This window comes from Camarhynchus parvulus, chromosome 1, assembly GCF_901933205.1.
Source record: "Camarhynchus parvulus chromosome 1, STF_HiC, whole genome shotgun sequence".
NCBI lineage: Eukaryota > Metazoa > Chordata > Aves > Passeriformes > Thraupidae > Camarhynchus > Camarhynchus parvulus.
Genome location: NC_044571.1, coordinates 75,393,543 through 75,408,660, shown reverse-complemented (window position 1 = coordinate 75,408,660; position 15,118 = coordinate 75,393,543). Strand labels below are relative to the sequence as shown.

Sequence of the window (15,118 nt, the reverse complement as noted above, 5' to 3'; positions counted from 1 at the left end):
ATGCTAGTTTTGTATTACAATTTACATATCCTCAGCAAATTATAGTCTCAGGAAAACTGATGTAAAACTGGTACTGTGATTTTTGGATGCATGCAAATTAAAAATGCAAAGCATAACAATTGTAAATGCTGCATGCTTTGGCACTTTGATCAGTAACTTTCTTGTATACCTTTTTAACAATGTTGGAAAACTTTATCCTTAATTTTTCTTTTGGTCAGTGATAAGCTGAAATATTGCTCATTCATTTAGCTTTTCTCATATTTTAGCTTGGTAGCTGAGTGGAGTATGAGCTTGAAATTAAAAAGGTAAAAGTTCTGACAAACGCATAGTGCCTAGGAAAGATTATAGATGTAAATATTCTCTGTCTTCTGGAAAGCAAGATGCCATGTGACAATTCAGAAATTTATTTAACCTGAAAAATAATCAAAACTTGTTATTTTAAAAAACATTTCAGAGAAAGTAAAATCTGATTTTGTCTTTACAAAATTAGTAGAAACTGAAATAGCAAAATATTTTTTCCCCGTAATCTAGGGTTTACTTTTTGTATTTGTGCCTTACAGAATTTTCCAATAAGTTTTTAATTCTATAACTGGAATTCATTGCAGCATCTTGCTACATTACAGGTTGGAGTTTCCCAACACATGCAAAAGTATATTTATGTAATAATTTGCATCTGAATTAAGATTTGCAAAATTGCACCATCTCTTGAAATATTTGAATAAATTTGGGTTTTCAGTGGCTTTAATGGAAGGGAAGTAAGCAGCAAAAATGGCAATGTAAGAGCAGCAGTACTTCTCAGAGTCTAAGTTACTCAAAATTTACACATAAAATTATATTTATTTTGTATTTATAGTATTTAATTCAATTCCACGTTGAACTAGTCTCAGGAAGCAAGAAATGGCAGCATAGTTTACAGTAGCCAGTAAAATCTTGTCGTGCTGAATTACATTACTGCTTTTTATATTAACAGATTAACACTAATACTAAAAGCAGTGATTCAGCTAAGTGAAGATTTTTCAGCAATTCCAAGAACTTTTGAAGTAACTGGGTAGGCAGACTTGTTTCAGAAGAGAGGTGCCTTTATTGAACATGTCACAGAGAGTACTGGAAGTATCACTATAGTTATAATTCAGTGTCAGAAAAGGGATGATATCACTACTACTTCAAGGCTAACAAGGTCATATGAAGTATCATGAATTAAATAAATAATGTGTTGTACAACACCACAGTTTCCCTGAGTTTATTAACTGGATATCCCATGTTTTTTCTTAGAATTCTAACCTGATCCATCAGAAGGTGTCTCCTCCTGCAGAACAACAAGGATCTCCCATCTTATCGTTCATTACCCTTGAGCAGTTCAATGCCATTCGCCTTGTGCAGAGCGTCCATCAGTCACTTGCTTCTTTAAGTAAAGTCATCAGAGGCACCTCACTGCTGAGTTCTGAAGTACAAAGGCTAGCAAGTGCTCTGTTAAACCAGAAGGTAAGTCATTTTGTAATGAATATACATTATAATAAGCATTGAAAAAACCCAAGGAACTGAACTAATAAGTCATTTTCATGTTCTAAATTTTTTTATTGATAAAGACTTTAAAATGGAGTTCTTTTAAACGTAGAAACTCTAAAACAAAACCCGTTTTTTCTGTAAAATTTTTCAGAAGTATTTGCAGGGTCTTCTGAATGTATTACTCTCTTATCAAGCTTTCTCTAAGAGACAAATCCAATAAGTTTAGAAGTTGTGGAATGCTATTTCAATTTCAAATACCAAGTCATGCTAGATAAGTCAAATACATTAGCCAGTAGAATATGTAAATCTGTCCCCTTACTTAGTTTTTATATTTTCTTAAAATTTAAATTGTAATAATAGTTCTCTTTGCATTTATTTGGTATGGAGTATTGCCATACCTCACCAGAAAATCTGTGCCTGTCATACCAACCTATCATCTCACCCTATATTCTTGAGATACAAGAAATCAGTCAGAATTATATGTACTTTCTCCATCATTTTGGCATCACACTGGGCATGTTTATAAACTGGTACAATTAGTGACAGCAAATTTACATGCTCTATCATTAATATCTAGATAATTGAGTTAAAAGATAGTCAGACATTGATGTGACATGAAACTCTGGTTTCGTTTTGCCTCCAGCAACTGATAAATTCTGTCAATGCAAATGCATAGATAATGAGATTGCTTCTGCAATGAGCAATAATTCCTATTAACATCCTGTTTATCTTCATGTGACAAACAAGTACTGTTGAAAAGATTGTTATGCATTTATTGATAAATCAAATTCTAATCAAAACAATAATTAAATTTGTTGTCTTTTCAGATTCACAAGACAGCATTTGTTAGCAAAATTGCTGTACAGTTAGACTAAATTAAATTTTCTTGTTAGCAATCTCATTGCCTTTTAAAACATGTTTTGACTATGTGCTAGAAACTGGCACTAACTCCAAGTCATAGCGAATAGAAGGGATACATGTAATGGCTATTCTTTAGCTCTTACAGTTACATTTATTGTTATTGAGCAAGAGAACATGGCTTGCCTGTGTGCTTTAGCTGCACTCTTCTATTGGAACTGGCAGGAGCTGTGAAGCTGATCACTGCCTCAAAAAGTTTCTTAAAAATTCTGTGCATTTTAACCTCTCACAAGCATCGGTTCAGTACTTCCTGATGTATTGACCAGTGCTTCTGTCATTTCATCTGCTTACTTACCCACTTTCCTTGACATGGATCATTTCATTGGATTGTGACCATATAGCAATTTTTTCAGCAGCCTTCCAGAGGCTAATGCCACATTCTTGGCATGGCAGCTAAACCTCACTCGATTTATCATCCTAAAATTATTTTCTTCATGTGTTTTCTATATACTCTTCTTGTTTAGTGTTTTCATGTTTTATGTAGCAAAGGATTATTTTTCAAAAGCTACATTTTAAACCCACAAGGATTGTAGCTCTTTTAAGATTATAGCACCTGGAGAAACTGATGGATTATGAATAGGAATGTAAAATTCAATAAATGTATGACTTGTAAAGGTTCAGCAATGTGCTGTATTTATGTAAAATTGATATGTTAGCCCCATACTATCCACTGTGAAGAAAATTAACTCCACCCTGGCCAAAAAGAGCATAAACACATCTGAGATACACTTGCATAATAACAATTAGCTAAGCAATTTCTTTAGACTTAAAGTAACTTTAAGAGTGATATATTAACAACATTAGGCAAATGCCTTGTAAAGGATAGATTGATGAGCTGCTTGTAAATGTGCATCTAGTAGAAGAGGCTGCAAAAAATGCAAGGACTCAAATAAAAAATAATTTTCAAAAAATCCTATTTAGGAAAAACCCCATGGAGTTAACTGTCTTTTATTAATTATTTTGTATGTTTTCTAGTTTATTGAATTAATTTTTAATTAGTATCCTTGAATCTAGTTACATTTTCATTTTTATCTATAAAAGGTAAATACAGATTATTTACTTTGCAAACTTCTGGGATCAGAATTAAATATCTGTTCAGTATATATTCTGTTAGAATGGGAACTTCCTGGAAAATGCAGCTGTAAATATTAAACAGTATAAACTGTTGATTCTGCTTAGCATCTTCAGTAGTGTGCAATATTCCACAGGTACTGATTTACATGAATTCTCTTTCTCATAAGTAGGGGAATCTTGCAGTCACTTTCAGTGTGCCTTAGATTCCTGTGGAGTAGGTAAAATTAGTGTTTCTATCCTTATCTTAGAAGGAGGGAATTTAACAGATGCCCTTTTAAGCCTTTCTTTTTGAAATCAATGAAAAATTTATATGGGGAAGTCTTGCAGGCCTTTTTTTCTCGGGTGTTGCTCTACAAAAGCTGTAAGTAGATGAGAAAATAATCATGCAGAGGAATTGTACCAGATTCTCTTCATCATGGAGCCACACAACTGCATTTTGAAGTCTGAGGAGGCTACAGCAGAGGAGTGGGAAACTGGCTGCAGTTGAAAGATGACATTGTGACTTCCCAAGACATAATGCTCTTAGGCTTTTTGGAAATATTTATGGAACCAACTTATGTTTCCTTCTTGAATAGCAGATGTTCTTGCAAGTTCTCCATTAATGCTGTGGCTGGGTCACACAAAGAATTAGCAGGAAAACAGCCTTTCTGTTTGAGGTTGTATGTTCTTGACCATTATATTGCTGGTGTTGCCTTTTTTTTTGTAGATATATTTGATCTCCAGGTTATTTATTTTTATTCAAGTTGCCAACTTAAAATGAAATGACAATGGATTTGATACTTTCAGTGTTTATATTTTTATTTCAGTGTCCTGTCACATGGCAAAGCAAGTGGGAAGGTCCAGAAGATCCTTTGCAATATCTTAGAAGTCTTGTAGCTCGAGCACTTGCTATACAGGTAATTTTAAAGAGTCATTTTTTACTCAGTGTGCTGGTATTCAGTGACACAGTATATTATGTAAATTCCACTAAAGTAGACCTTTACAAACACAGGTTCAAAAGAATTTTAGATGTGTGAAAAGGTATATAAAAATCTAACGATCAAGGAATAATGTGTTAATATTGTTAGTTACTTCACAATAGGTTTACATCTTAGTCATTAGCCTTTATGGTGAGCTGTGGGGGAAAAAGACTTTTTTTACCCAGGTGACACTTTACATTTAAGTCAAGATGCACTCTTTAATCTGGTAGGAAGATGCCCATCAAGACATGCGTGAAGCATTTCTAATAAAGGTAATGTAGAAATTAATAGCTGTGTAGTCTTGGAAGAAATTAATGAAAATTTTAAAAAACTTTGCTTTCTCAAAGTTTTCAAGGGGACATAAGAGAAGGTGTCTATCCACAGTGTGACAGTAAAGAGGTTAATTTTTAGTTAAGGTAAATCTATATATACTTTGATTGACGGAAGTGGTATATTTAAGGTAATACAAAGACAAATAAAAGTAATTTATCTAAATTAATTAGTATTTAAGGAAACAGATTCCTTATCTGTGTTGGATACATAGAGAGAAAACTGAGAGAACCTGAAAGAGAGGAAGACTACTTTAGAAAGGACAGATCTTTGTTGCCTCCAGGCAATAAGTAGAAAGCTGTTGGTTTTGATCTTGATTAACACATCTTGTCCAATGGGATACCAAGATTTTTGTCAACATATATGTTGACTGTCATATTCAGAAGAAAGATTTGAGTGCCATATGTCTTCCAGGCATTTCTTTTTCTAAAGAAACTGTCAAATAAATGTCTCTGAAGTATTAATAAGATTCTTGTTATGCAAACAGTTTCTTTTGGCTAATACTTATCTTTTCTTTATCTTTTCCTTCTAAAAAAGTTTAAAGTATAAACCAGAAAAAAATATAAATATGTATAGCAACAAGTGATAATGCATGTTCCGATGTTAATTTGTCATATAACTGGAGTTGAACTTCATCCCATCTCTCTTTTTCCTGACTATTTTAGCCTTTAGTATTAAAAAACCCATCATTTGTGGTAATTCAGTGTGTGTTTATAAGCTTCAAGAGTACGTTACTGTTTGCAACTTCTACTTTCATTTGGTTGTGTCCAAACTGCATGCAATTTTCCTTAAAAATATTATTTATTTTTAGTGGAAGTCTGAGATTAGAGTTTGAGCTTCTGTGTAGAGTGCACCTCCCATACAAAGTATGCAGAGGTAACAGGATGAAATTAGTGTTAATAGTAACAGATGACTTTCAACCACACATATTCCAGAAGTTTTTATTTCCATAAAATACTCCAGTCAGCTATTGACTAATGTGTTACATTATATTTGCTGCATTACCATGATAGTAATCTTCCTTTCTCATTTCTCAAGCTACTGACAAAATGGTACATTTGGATTAGTCATTTTTATGGAAATAATTATGAAGGACTCATTTACAGTTTTTAGCAGTTATTTATTGCAAGAGAGAGAAAGATTATTAAGCCACAGCTTTGCAGTAGATATTTGATTGTGTCCATAAGCAGTAAATTATGTTAAATTTTTTTTAGTGATAATAGGTACTGGTTGTCTCATTTTATTTCTTTAATGTCAAATATGTAATATAGTTGTGTTTGGAGCCATTCTTAATAATAAAGTATCAGTCTGTTTTGCATCTCAAGCTTCTAGTCAAATCACTTCCAAAATACAGTGTCTGTATTTCTATATTGTACATTATTATAAAAATGTTGATTATTTCTAGTTAGGCATTTCAGTTGAATCATCTTTTTCCTTAAATGTGATTCCAAATCCTGATTGTACCCATTACATCTTCCGGATTAGTCTTGATCATTTTTTAATTATCTTTTCATTATTGATTTTATAAATGTAATTAATCAGTAGTTAACTCTAGGTTTAGTATTCAGAAATTCAATAAGGGCTTCAATAAAGATATCTCATAACTCTGAAAATTATCTTCTGATTTATATTTCAATAAATGCCATATTTTGGATTAGTTTTATATGAGCAACTTTATAAGCTTTTTTTTAGTTACTCTTATGTCCCTCTCTTTTATTGGCTGTAAGATATTGACTTACACTTTACTGTTTGACAAAGGTTTGATTTTAGGCATTTTTAAGACAAAATAGAAGATTGAAATACAGTGACAAAATACAACATTGAACGATCAAAGTTGTACTGAAGGATTACATTTACTAAGATGGAGTAAGTCTCTGCCTAGGCTATTAGTTAAAAGCTGCCTTGTCAAGAGGTTTGCTGCCAGTGCAGGAAACAATAAAAGCAACTGCAGCAAGCATTTAATGGGGATGGGGAGGAACACAAAATATAGGCCAGATGGTAAAATATTTATAGCAGAATTTATAGAAGTGTAGAGATGTTCTGAGAGCATTACACAACAACAGGCAGAAAAACAACAGGTGTTGCATTTTTTTTAGGTCTGAATTTACTCAGTAAAAAGCAAAATTAAAAAACAAAAAAAAAAAAAAACCAAAAACCAAAAACCCAACCCCAAAAAACCCCTGCCTAATGAAAGTGTGAAGAAATTTGCATATGCAAAATGCAGTAGAGGCATGTGTTGCTGTGTACTATGTTATGCTGACAGACCTGATGTAAATAGGTGATTTCTTTCCAGGTGAAAGTTCTGATATTTGGATGGTAGCTTTTGCATTAAATTGAAGCAAAATTTATGTATTGAACATTCTTCTATGATGGAGTTCTGAATACTTTCAATTAGCAGTGCTGACATTGAACTTTATAATACTGTGCTTCAACTTGTCTGTCTATAATGATATATTTGCTACCAGCATTAAGATATGAAATGTATGAATCATCAGTGGTCATTGTATAAGTTTTAATTCTTGGTCCTTTTACTGTCAGTTTCCTCATGATGGCACCCTAAATGTTTTCTGTGGTTTCCCTCTCCTGTGGTTCATGATCATAGCTCAGCATTAAGCACATCAGACTATAATGGTATTGAATATATCCCAGTCTCTAGATAAGTGCCTTCTCATGGCTGTGGATACCAGCAAGAGAGAAAGAGAGAGAGCAGACTCAGAACTGCAGCTGCCAAGAGGCAAAACAGCAGCCCAGGCAAATGTCAGCTGAATAGCTGCCTTAATATTTGTTTCAGGTCAATAAATTGGAAATGGATTTTTGTTTCCACTAGAACTAAATAAAGAGCTTAAATTCTCCTTTTCAAAAAGGAATCCCAAACTATTCTTACTCCAAGAAGACCTTATATTTCATTCTTTTGGACTCAGCTGATTTTATGTCATTTACAAAAACAGTTCTTCCTTTGGATGACTGTTGAGTTAGAATGCTGCTAGAAGTCTTGCAGTGTACATTCTGACCTCAGAATCATAAGCACTAGTTTCAGAGTTCTAATCAGGGAAATGTTTATGAATACTGAAAGTTTTTAGTTGCAAAATTTATGAAAGGTTTTGTTGAAATTGTGGATTCATCTAAAAAGTACTCCTAGTATATAAAGAAGTTAAATTTGCTATTTTTTCAAGAGACTTATGTTTTTCTGAGATGTTGTTCTCTTGTCCGTTTCCATCCTGAGTAAAATCTAACATAGTAATATTTAACTTCAATACCAGTTTGATCACCTAGTATAAGATTTTTACTATTTTAATGGTCTTTTACTGTTTAAGGAAGAATGATTTTGTTCCTGTTTTGGAACCCTATTCCTCTGTTTCAACAATTAGGTCTCCAGAAAGGTGAATTGGATGTCCGAGGTAAATGAGGTTTGAACTCTTGGAAATTGCCTGCTGAATGTACTATAAAACCTTCTGGGAATAGGAACCCCAGGATTTCTCCTTTGCACCCCAGACATCTAGGCAGAGATATTAAATATTCATTCACTGATAACAGGCAGAAAGGCTGCTCTTAGAAAACCAAGGGAATCAAATCCTCTCAATTTTCACCAGGTTAAAGAACTCACATAATAAATCTTGTACAAATCCAGAATAGTCATGCTCAGTCCTGCTATTCATCCGCTTCGGCACTCCATAATAAGGCCTATCCCAGTCCAAGTAATCACACTTAGTTTTCAGAGTGTTTTCTAATACATTGCCTTAGCAGAGTTTGAAGCAGGGACAATAGCTTAATTGTTTGTGTTTTACAGTTTTAGGAGAGGCTGATTAATATAGATTAGTTTGGCTGGTTCCCCACCTTGTCATTGTTCCTCTCATGACTCTCTATTTGAAGAGCTGTTACCTAGGTATCTGTACAGTGCAGAATACTCCAGATTCAATATTCTAATATTGAAGCACAAAAATTCATAAAAGTAATGTGTTTTAAATCCACCCATTCCATTATTTTACTTCAAATTTCCACATTATTCTGAAGAATTTGCATTTTTCTGCTATTTTTCTTGGCTTCTCCTCTTTAGGTGTCATGAATATCAAAACAAAAATACAACTGCAGCCAAACATTATCTGCTAAGGAACTGATCTTCAATTGGCTCCCTCAGTTCTCATCATGTTGCAAAATGATTTTACTTTGTTCCAAATTTATCAGCCAGGATATGTCTTTTAAGACCTTATATCTAATTGATAACTGCTTGGTAAAAATTGGCAATTTGCAAGTACTACTAAAAAAATGTTTTGTTTGTCTCTAATGGGCAAATTTGAAGTTCTCAGCAGCTGTTTTATCATGTTGCTTCTAATCACTGTCTCACTTAGATTGCATTGATTAAGTAATATAGATTAAGATGCAGATATAGATGCATGATTAAGGCTGATATAGAGCAGTAGTGCTTTGTAAAAATGCACCATCCAAACAAGGGACCAAACAGAATGTGAGCTAAAAGTTTTGGACATGGATGGGTAATAGTTGTCCATTGAAATAAGATCTAATATCTGAGGAAATTAAAGCAGAAGCTGAAGCATTTCTTGTACTCTTACAGAAAGCTGTGTTCACGCATTGATGCAATTTCCCCTCCAGGCCCTTCACCATATTTGCAGCCCTCCTTGGGACACTCTCTAATAACATAATATTTTTCATATATTGTGATGCCCAAAATTAAATATAACTTTTTTTTTTTTAGTGAAATGTTTTTTTCCTCCAAAATACTGTAGATTTTAAATCTGCAAACTGTGTTATTTCAAAGGTAAATAATTTCGGTTGCCAATGAGCTATACTTATCTCAAGTTTTGAAAAAACATGCCTTTTGCACAAAAAAGAGTTGCACAAAAAACTGGAAAAACAGTTTTTAAAAAGCAGCATTGGAAAAGGGAAAATATCACTAGCTGCATTTCCTTTGGTTTCATTGTGAGCTGTTGAAGCTTATTCCCAGTGAGTGTTTGGTGCTCTGTTAAACTGAGGCATCCACAAGTTATAGGCATTTTAATAAACATCAGGCTTAACTGTTGAGAAAAGTAATTTGTTTCAACAGAATTCAGCAGCTGTTCATTAAACTCTTGAAATTCTAGGCATGTTTTGTGAGAATGGCTCTTCTGTTGAAATTATGAAATACTACCTTGTAACTAGAAGTTTGAACAGTACCCCTAACCAATACTGCTAACCAATTATTCAGCTCTTTGATTATAAAATATTTATTGCAGGAGATAATTACTCATAAAATGACTTTTTGTAAGTGTTGAATAAAAGAAGACAAACCCAGGTCATTGTCTCTACAGATATTATGTATGAAATTACAGTATTTTAAAGAAAATTATCTTTCTTTCCTAACCTAGGTTTAAATTAAAAAACCTAGATTTAGTATTCTGTATTTTTCTATGAATGCAAGATAGTATTTATATACTTAGTAAATTGCAAAAAGCTGTGCTATATATTGTAGAAGATGCAAAGCTGTAGTGGATATCCTTTATTTAAACTAAAAACGTAATGATCATTTATTGATTTTTCTCTTTAAGATACAAGATACATTTTCACAATACAGGAAGAAAACTGAAAAGATGCAGTGATAAAATAGTAATCAATTTTGTGCATTTAATCTGTCAAAATTAAAAGTGTAGATTGCTCTGTTTCTAATAATTTGTTTTTCACTGTATCTCTTTTATCATGGACAGAGCTGTCAACAAAAGAGAAAGAGTAAAATGGATAGTCTTGTCTGACAAAAGCTCAAGCAAAAAACGTTAATTTTAGTACAAGTGGTAGAAAACGATGTTATTATCATTCACATATGAAAATGAGTCCTTATGTTATTCTGTCAAAAACTGGTAATTTTAAATTCCATCCATTAATAAATGAGAAGGCTGCAGCACATGCTAATGCACCAATTTGTAGGTTCATCCCATCAATCTGCTTTGCTTTTTTAAGACAACTTAGAATTAGAGAGAGCTCATGGCCAGCCTCTCTCCCACCAGCACCCCCACATCTCCATCTGCTCATCCCCAGCCTGTGCTGGTACCAGGGGGTGCCATGACTCAGGTGCAGCACCTTGTAGTTGGTCTTGTTAAACCTCAAGAGATTCCAAGGACCCCACTCTTCAAGCCTGCCTGGGTCACTCTGGGTGGCATCCTGTCCTCCAGTTGAGGAGGGTACACCTGATCCCTTTATCTATGTCATTAATGAAGATATTAAGTAACACTGGCTCCAGTATGGACCCCTGGGGGGACACCACTTGTCATTGAGATTCCCTGGGACTCTGAGTCATCGATCAGCACCCTCTGGATTTGACCATCCAACCAATTTCTTATCAATCTCCCAATCTACCTATCAAATCCATCTCTCTCTGGCTGAAAGAGAGGGATGTTGTGAGGGACCATGTCAAAGGCTTTACAGATATCCAGATAGATGGCTCGTAAATCCCAATATGTAAATCCCTTGCTCAGTGCTATAGTCAATCCATCATAAAAGACCACTGGCTTGGTTAGGTGGGACTTGTCCTTGGTTACAGTAACTTGCTGTTCTGATCACCACTAAACTGACAGAACATATTGTATCTACTAAAAGTAAGCAATCTATTCAAAATCCATTGTTATTGTTTTATTTGTAATTCTGATTTCATAGTTAGAAGTTCATACATAGAAATAAATTTTGTGGAATATGAAATAAATTCGCCTTGTAACAAAAAGGTAGTGTGATCGTGGCTCTTTTTTAACCTCCAGATGGTTTGCTGGGAACTGGGTTGGTGTAGCAGTTTGCAAAATATTTTATCTCCTGTTTTGAGATTTTAATAGGTCAAAATCAATGGTAACATGCTGTAACTATTTCTCAAATATCATTTGCAGATATGTATTAAAAAAAAAGCTCATTTTTTATTAGAAGCAGATTTCCATTCCACAAGCAAGCATCATCCCTAATTAGCAATCTTTTCTTTGGGGGAAAGCAGAAATGTAACCTCATCTTGACCTTTCTCTCTTTGAAGGAGATACCGTATTACTGAATTTGAAATTACAACAGTTTCATATTGTATCCATTTGCAAATATATAAAAAATATTTAAAATTTTGGAGCCTTTTAAGTTTCAAGGCTGTCAATTCAAATTTCATTTGTGAAGGAAAAGAGTCATAAGAATAATTCTTGACTAAACCCTTCTTTATCTGTTGAGTGTGCAGTAGTTTTACTCTTGGGAATTCACAGTCAAATAAAGCAATCAGAGCAGGATGAAAGTGCACTCAGCAATTCTGTAAACAGACATGACTGAATTTTAAAACTGAAGTCAACAGAAAGGCATTCAGATTTGGGGTTTTGTTCATTTTGTTGTTTGGTTTTTGCTTAGTAGAGTTCTTTTTGGTGTTGGCTTTGTCTCTAAATGTTCAGCAAGGTACATAATTGAAGAAAAAAGAAACCAAACCTTGAGTCAAAGTAGAAGAGTTGTTAAGAGTGATGGGAAGCTTAGATCCCTATTTAAGGAGTGTAAGTGATGCTTAAAGGCAGGGAGGATAAATGCCCTCCTGCTCTATGATGTTTCCCAGTGTGTTCAGCTGAGTGCTATAAATAGCAACTAAATTAGAATGTGTGCCCCTACATGAAGGAGAGTATGCAAAAGCATATTGATATATTTGTAGTGGTAATTCCACACAGTCACTCTGAACTAAGAGCGTTATGATCCAATGAGAAATCTGTTCTCTACATCTGAACTTGAATTTCAAAATTCCTGTCAGGTTTATACTGTTTCAGAGTATTGTATGTGCTTTTCCTTATATGCACAGTGTGTTTTCTTATATATTTTCTATAATTAATAGTTTCCGTATTATTTCTAATATTTCATTATCCCATGCAATAAATTAAGCAATTGAAATTACTTATATATCAGGCAAAAGGCAGTAAATAATTTAGAACTAAACCAAACATTGTTCATTCTTCAGATATGCAGATTACAAAGCTATGAAAAAGATTTACTCTGTCATGTGTATTCATGTATTTTATCACACTGAGAAAGAGCACTGATTTGGATATATCAACAGAAGCATCCATCAAATAAGGAACACATTAAGATATTACTAGAATAATAAAACTGAAACCAATGTGTGAATCCAAAGATACCATAGAAATGCAAAATTCCTAATGACCTTACTAAGGGTCAAAGGCAGTTATTAATTCTTCTACACTTTTGAGGCCACATCTGAAACGCTTCTCTAGTTTTCAGCTTCTAAATTAAGAAACATTACCCATATTGTCCAGAGGTGTTTGTGGAAATATATGATTTGTGGAGGCATCTTTGGAGATACACAGAACTACAATAGACTGTGCGCTGAGCAAGCTAAATTGGTGTTGAATTTGGAGCTACTCTGAATTGCAATTGGATTGGATGCCAAAATGTTTAATTTTATGAATAAATTATTTCTATAATAGAAGTAATTTAAAAACTAAATCCATTATAGCTAAATAAAAAGAAAACAAAAATGAATTTTAAAGTATAACAAAAAAAAAGTGTGGTGTTTAACAAATTGGGCAATATTTTTTCCTTTAAATTGCTCCCTAATGCATGTTTTTCTGGCTTCCTGAGAACAGGTGTGAATGAAGTTTTATGCCATGCTAGTGCTCTTCAGCATTCTCTTAGCTTTCTCATGTGACAGGGCATCTGAAAGAGACCTACAGCCTTTATGAGGAGCTGTTCGTTTGGAATTGACCATAACAAGAGAAATTTGCTTTCGGGTTTAGCAAAAGGTTTTATGAGCTTGAGAGAGCTTTTGTGCTGCACTTGAGGTACATTTATGCTAACTGCCTTAGCTTTACAATGTAGGAGCAAACAACAATCCATACTAGCATACTGCATCAATTAAAAAAAAAACCAATTATATTCTGCATCTACACAAAGTTGTTCTTTTTTGAACAAACTATTTGCTAGTCTGAGCAGTAATCTCTATTTTGAACAAACTATTTGCTAATCTGGGCAGTGTTGGAGTGTTCTGTTTAATGGAGTGTAAGCAGCGTGAGCCAGCATGATGTGCCAGGATGCCACATCACAGACTATCCATGACATCATTTACTTCCTTTGTTTAAATGGAGTGGCACCAGCCACTGTTTCCATTCGGTAATCTCTTTTTCTCATGTAAAAAACCCAGATTTGCTTCTTTGCCTTTTAATTGTGGTATCTTCTAGGCATTTTGGGATATGGGCCCCACAGAGTTAAGCAATTTCTGATTAGATTGCTTTAGTCTGTTTGATTAACATTCTTACTTATCTGAGAGTTAGGTTAAGCCTCAATAGTTACTAATATAGTAGAGTTCTGTGACACAGGCATGGTGAGAGATTTTCTCCGTATTTTGACAGCCTTAAGAGAGGATGTTAACAAAACATAAATGACTGGTAAACAAGAATGAAAAAAATGGAGAGAGACTGGTGACTGCTGTTCAAGGGGTCATTGTTTCAGTAGAGGAACAAGGACTGTGAGGGAGATGCTAATGGAAAATCTGTATTTCATGGAGTGTTACCAGGGAAAACGAGTCATGGCAAAGTAAGCAGTTTTCTGTTGGCTCTCTTCATTGTAGTATAGCCTTTGAGCTGGTACTGTAAAACAAATTACTGCAGTGCATCCCATCATTACCAGTGGCTAATATATTGAGTATTCTGTATCCCTGTTTAATCACACGAGCACCATCACAGTGTAGATTTCAGCATCCCTGCTCCAGAGCTCTGCAAAGGATTTCTATCTGATGTAGTCCTGACTTTGTCCAGGTATTATTGTAGACAGTCTAGTCTTTTATCTACAAATGAATATTGTATGCCACTGTTTTCTGTCCTCTGCAATTTATTTTTGGAGATGGGGAGTTGATTCCACCAAGGAATAGTTCCAGTTCTTAGGCTTCCTTACCCAGTTATACACTTGCTGTGAAACTGCAAATACAATCTAGTGCTTGGTGACTGATGTGCTTGAGAAAGAAGAGACTAGAAGGCATGAAGCATAGGAGTATTGCCTAACTGGATTCTGTGTTTAGTGGTCATACAGGAAATATCTGGAAGTAGGTATTTTTGGCATATGTCAATCATGAACTTGTAGGAATGTTTTTGCAGTTCCTATGCATCATTCTGATATCCATATTAAATGTCAGAAACAAATTCAGGGGAAGTTAAGTTCCTGTTTTGATAAAAAATGAACTAATACAGTAGCCAGAATGAGATCACATCTGCTTATGTTTCTGTCAGCTGTACCTTACTGTCTATCTGCTTCTAGCAGGTGGTTGGCCAGCATGCTGATGCTAAGGGACCTAGAACATTCCTGCTGTAACACTGTGCTGTTATTGCTCAGACTTCCTG

The 15,118-nt window shown here is 34.2% G+C and overlaps 1 protein-coding gene across 1 annotated transcript in view; it reads left to right on the top strand.

Moving 5' to 3' along the window:
• The window catches only part of DYNC2H1 (dynein cytoplasmic 2 heavy chain 1), a 144,699-nt gene that overhangs the window by 114,171 nt on the left and 15,410 nt on the right, over window positions 1-15,118 (top strand). The window contains 2 exon segments of the mRNA XM_030946228.1: window positions 1,273-1,482; window positions 4,305-4,394. Of these exon segments, the coding sequence (XP_030802088.1) occupies window positions 1,273-1,482; window positions 4,305-4,394 (300 nt within the window).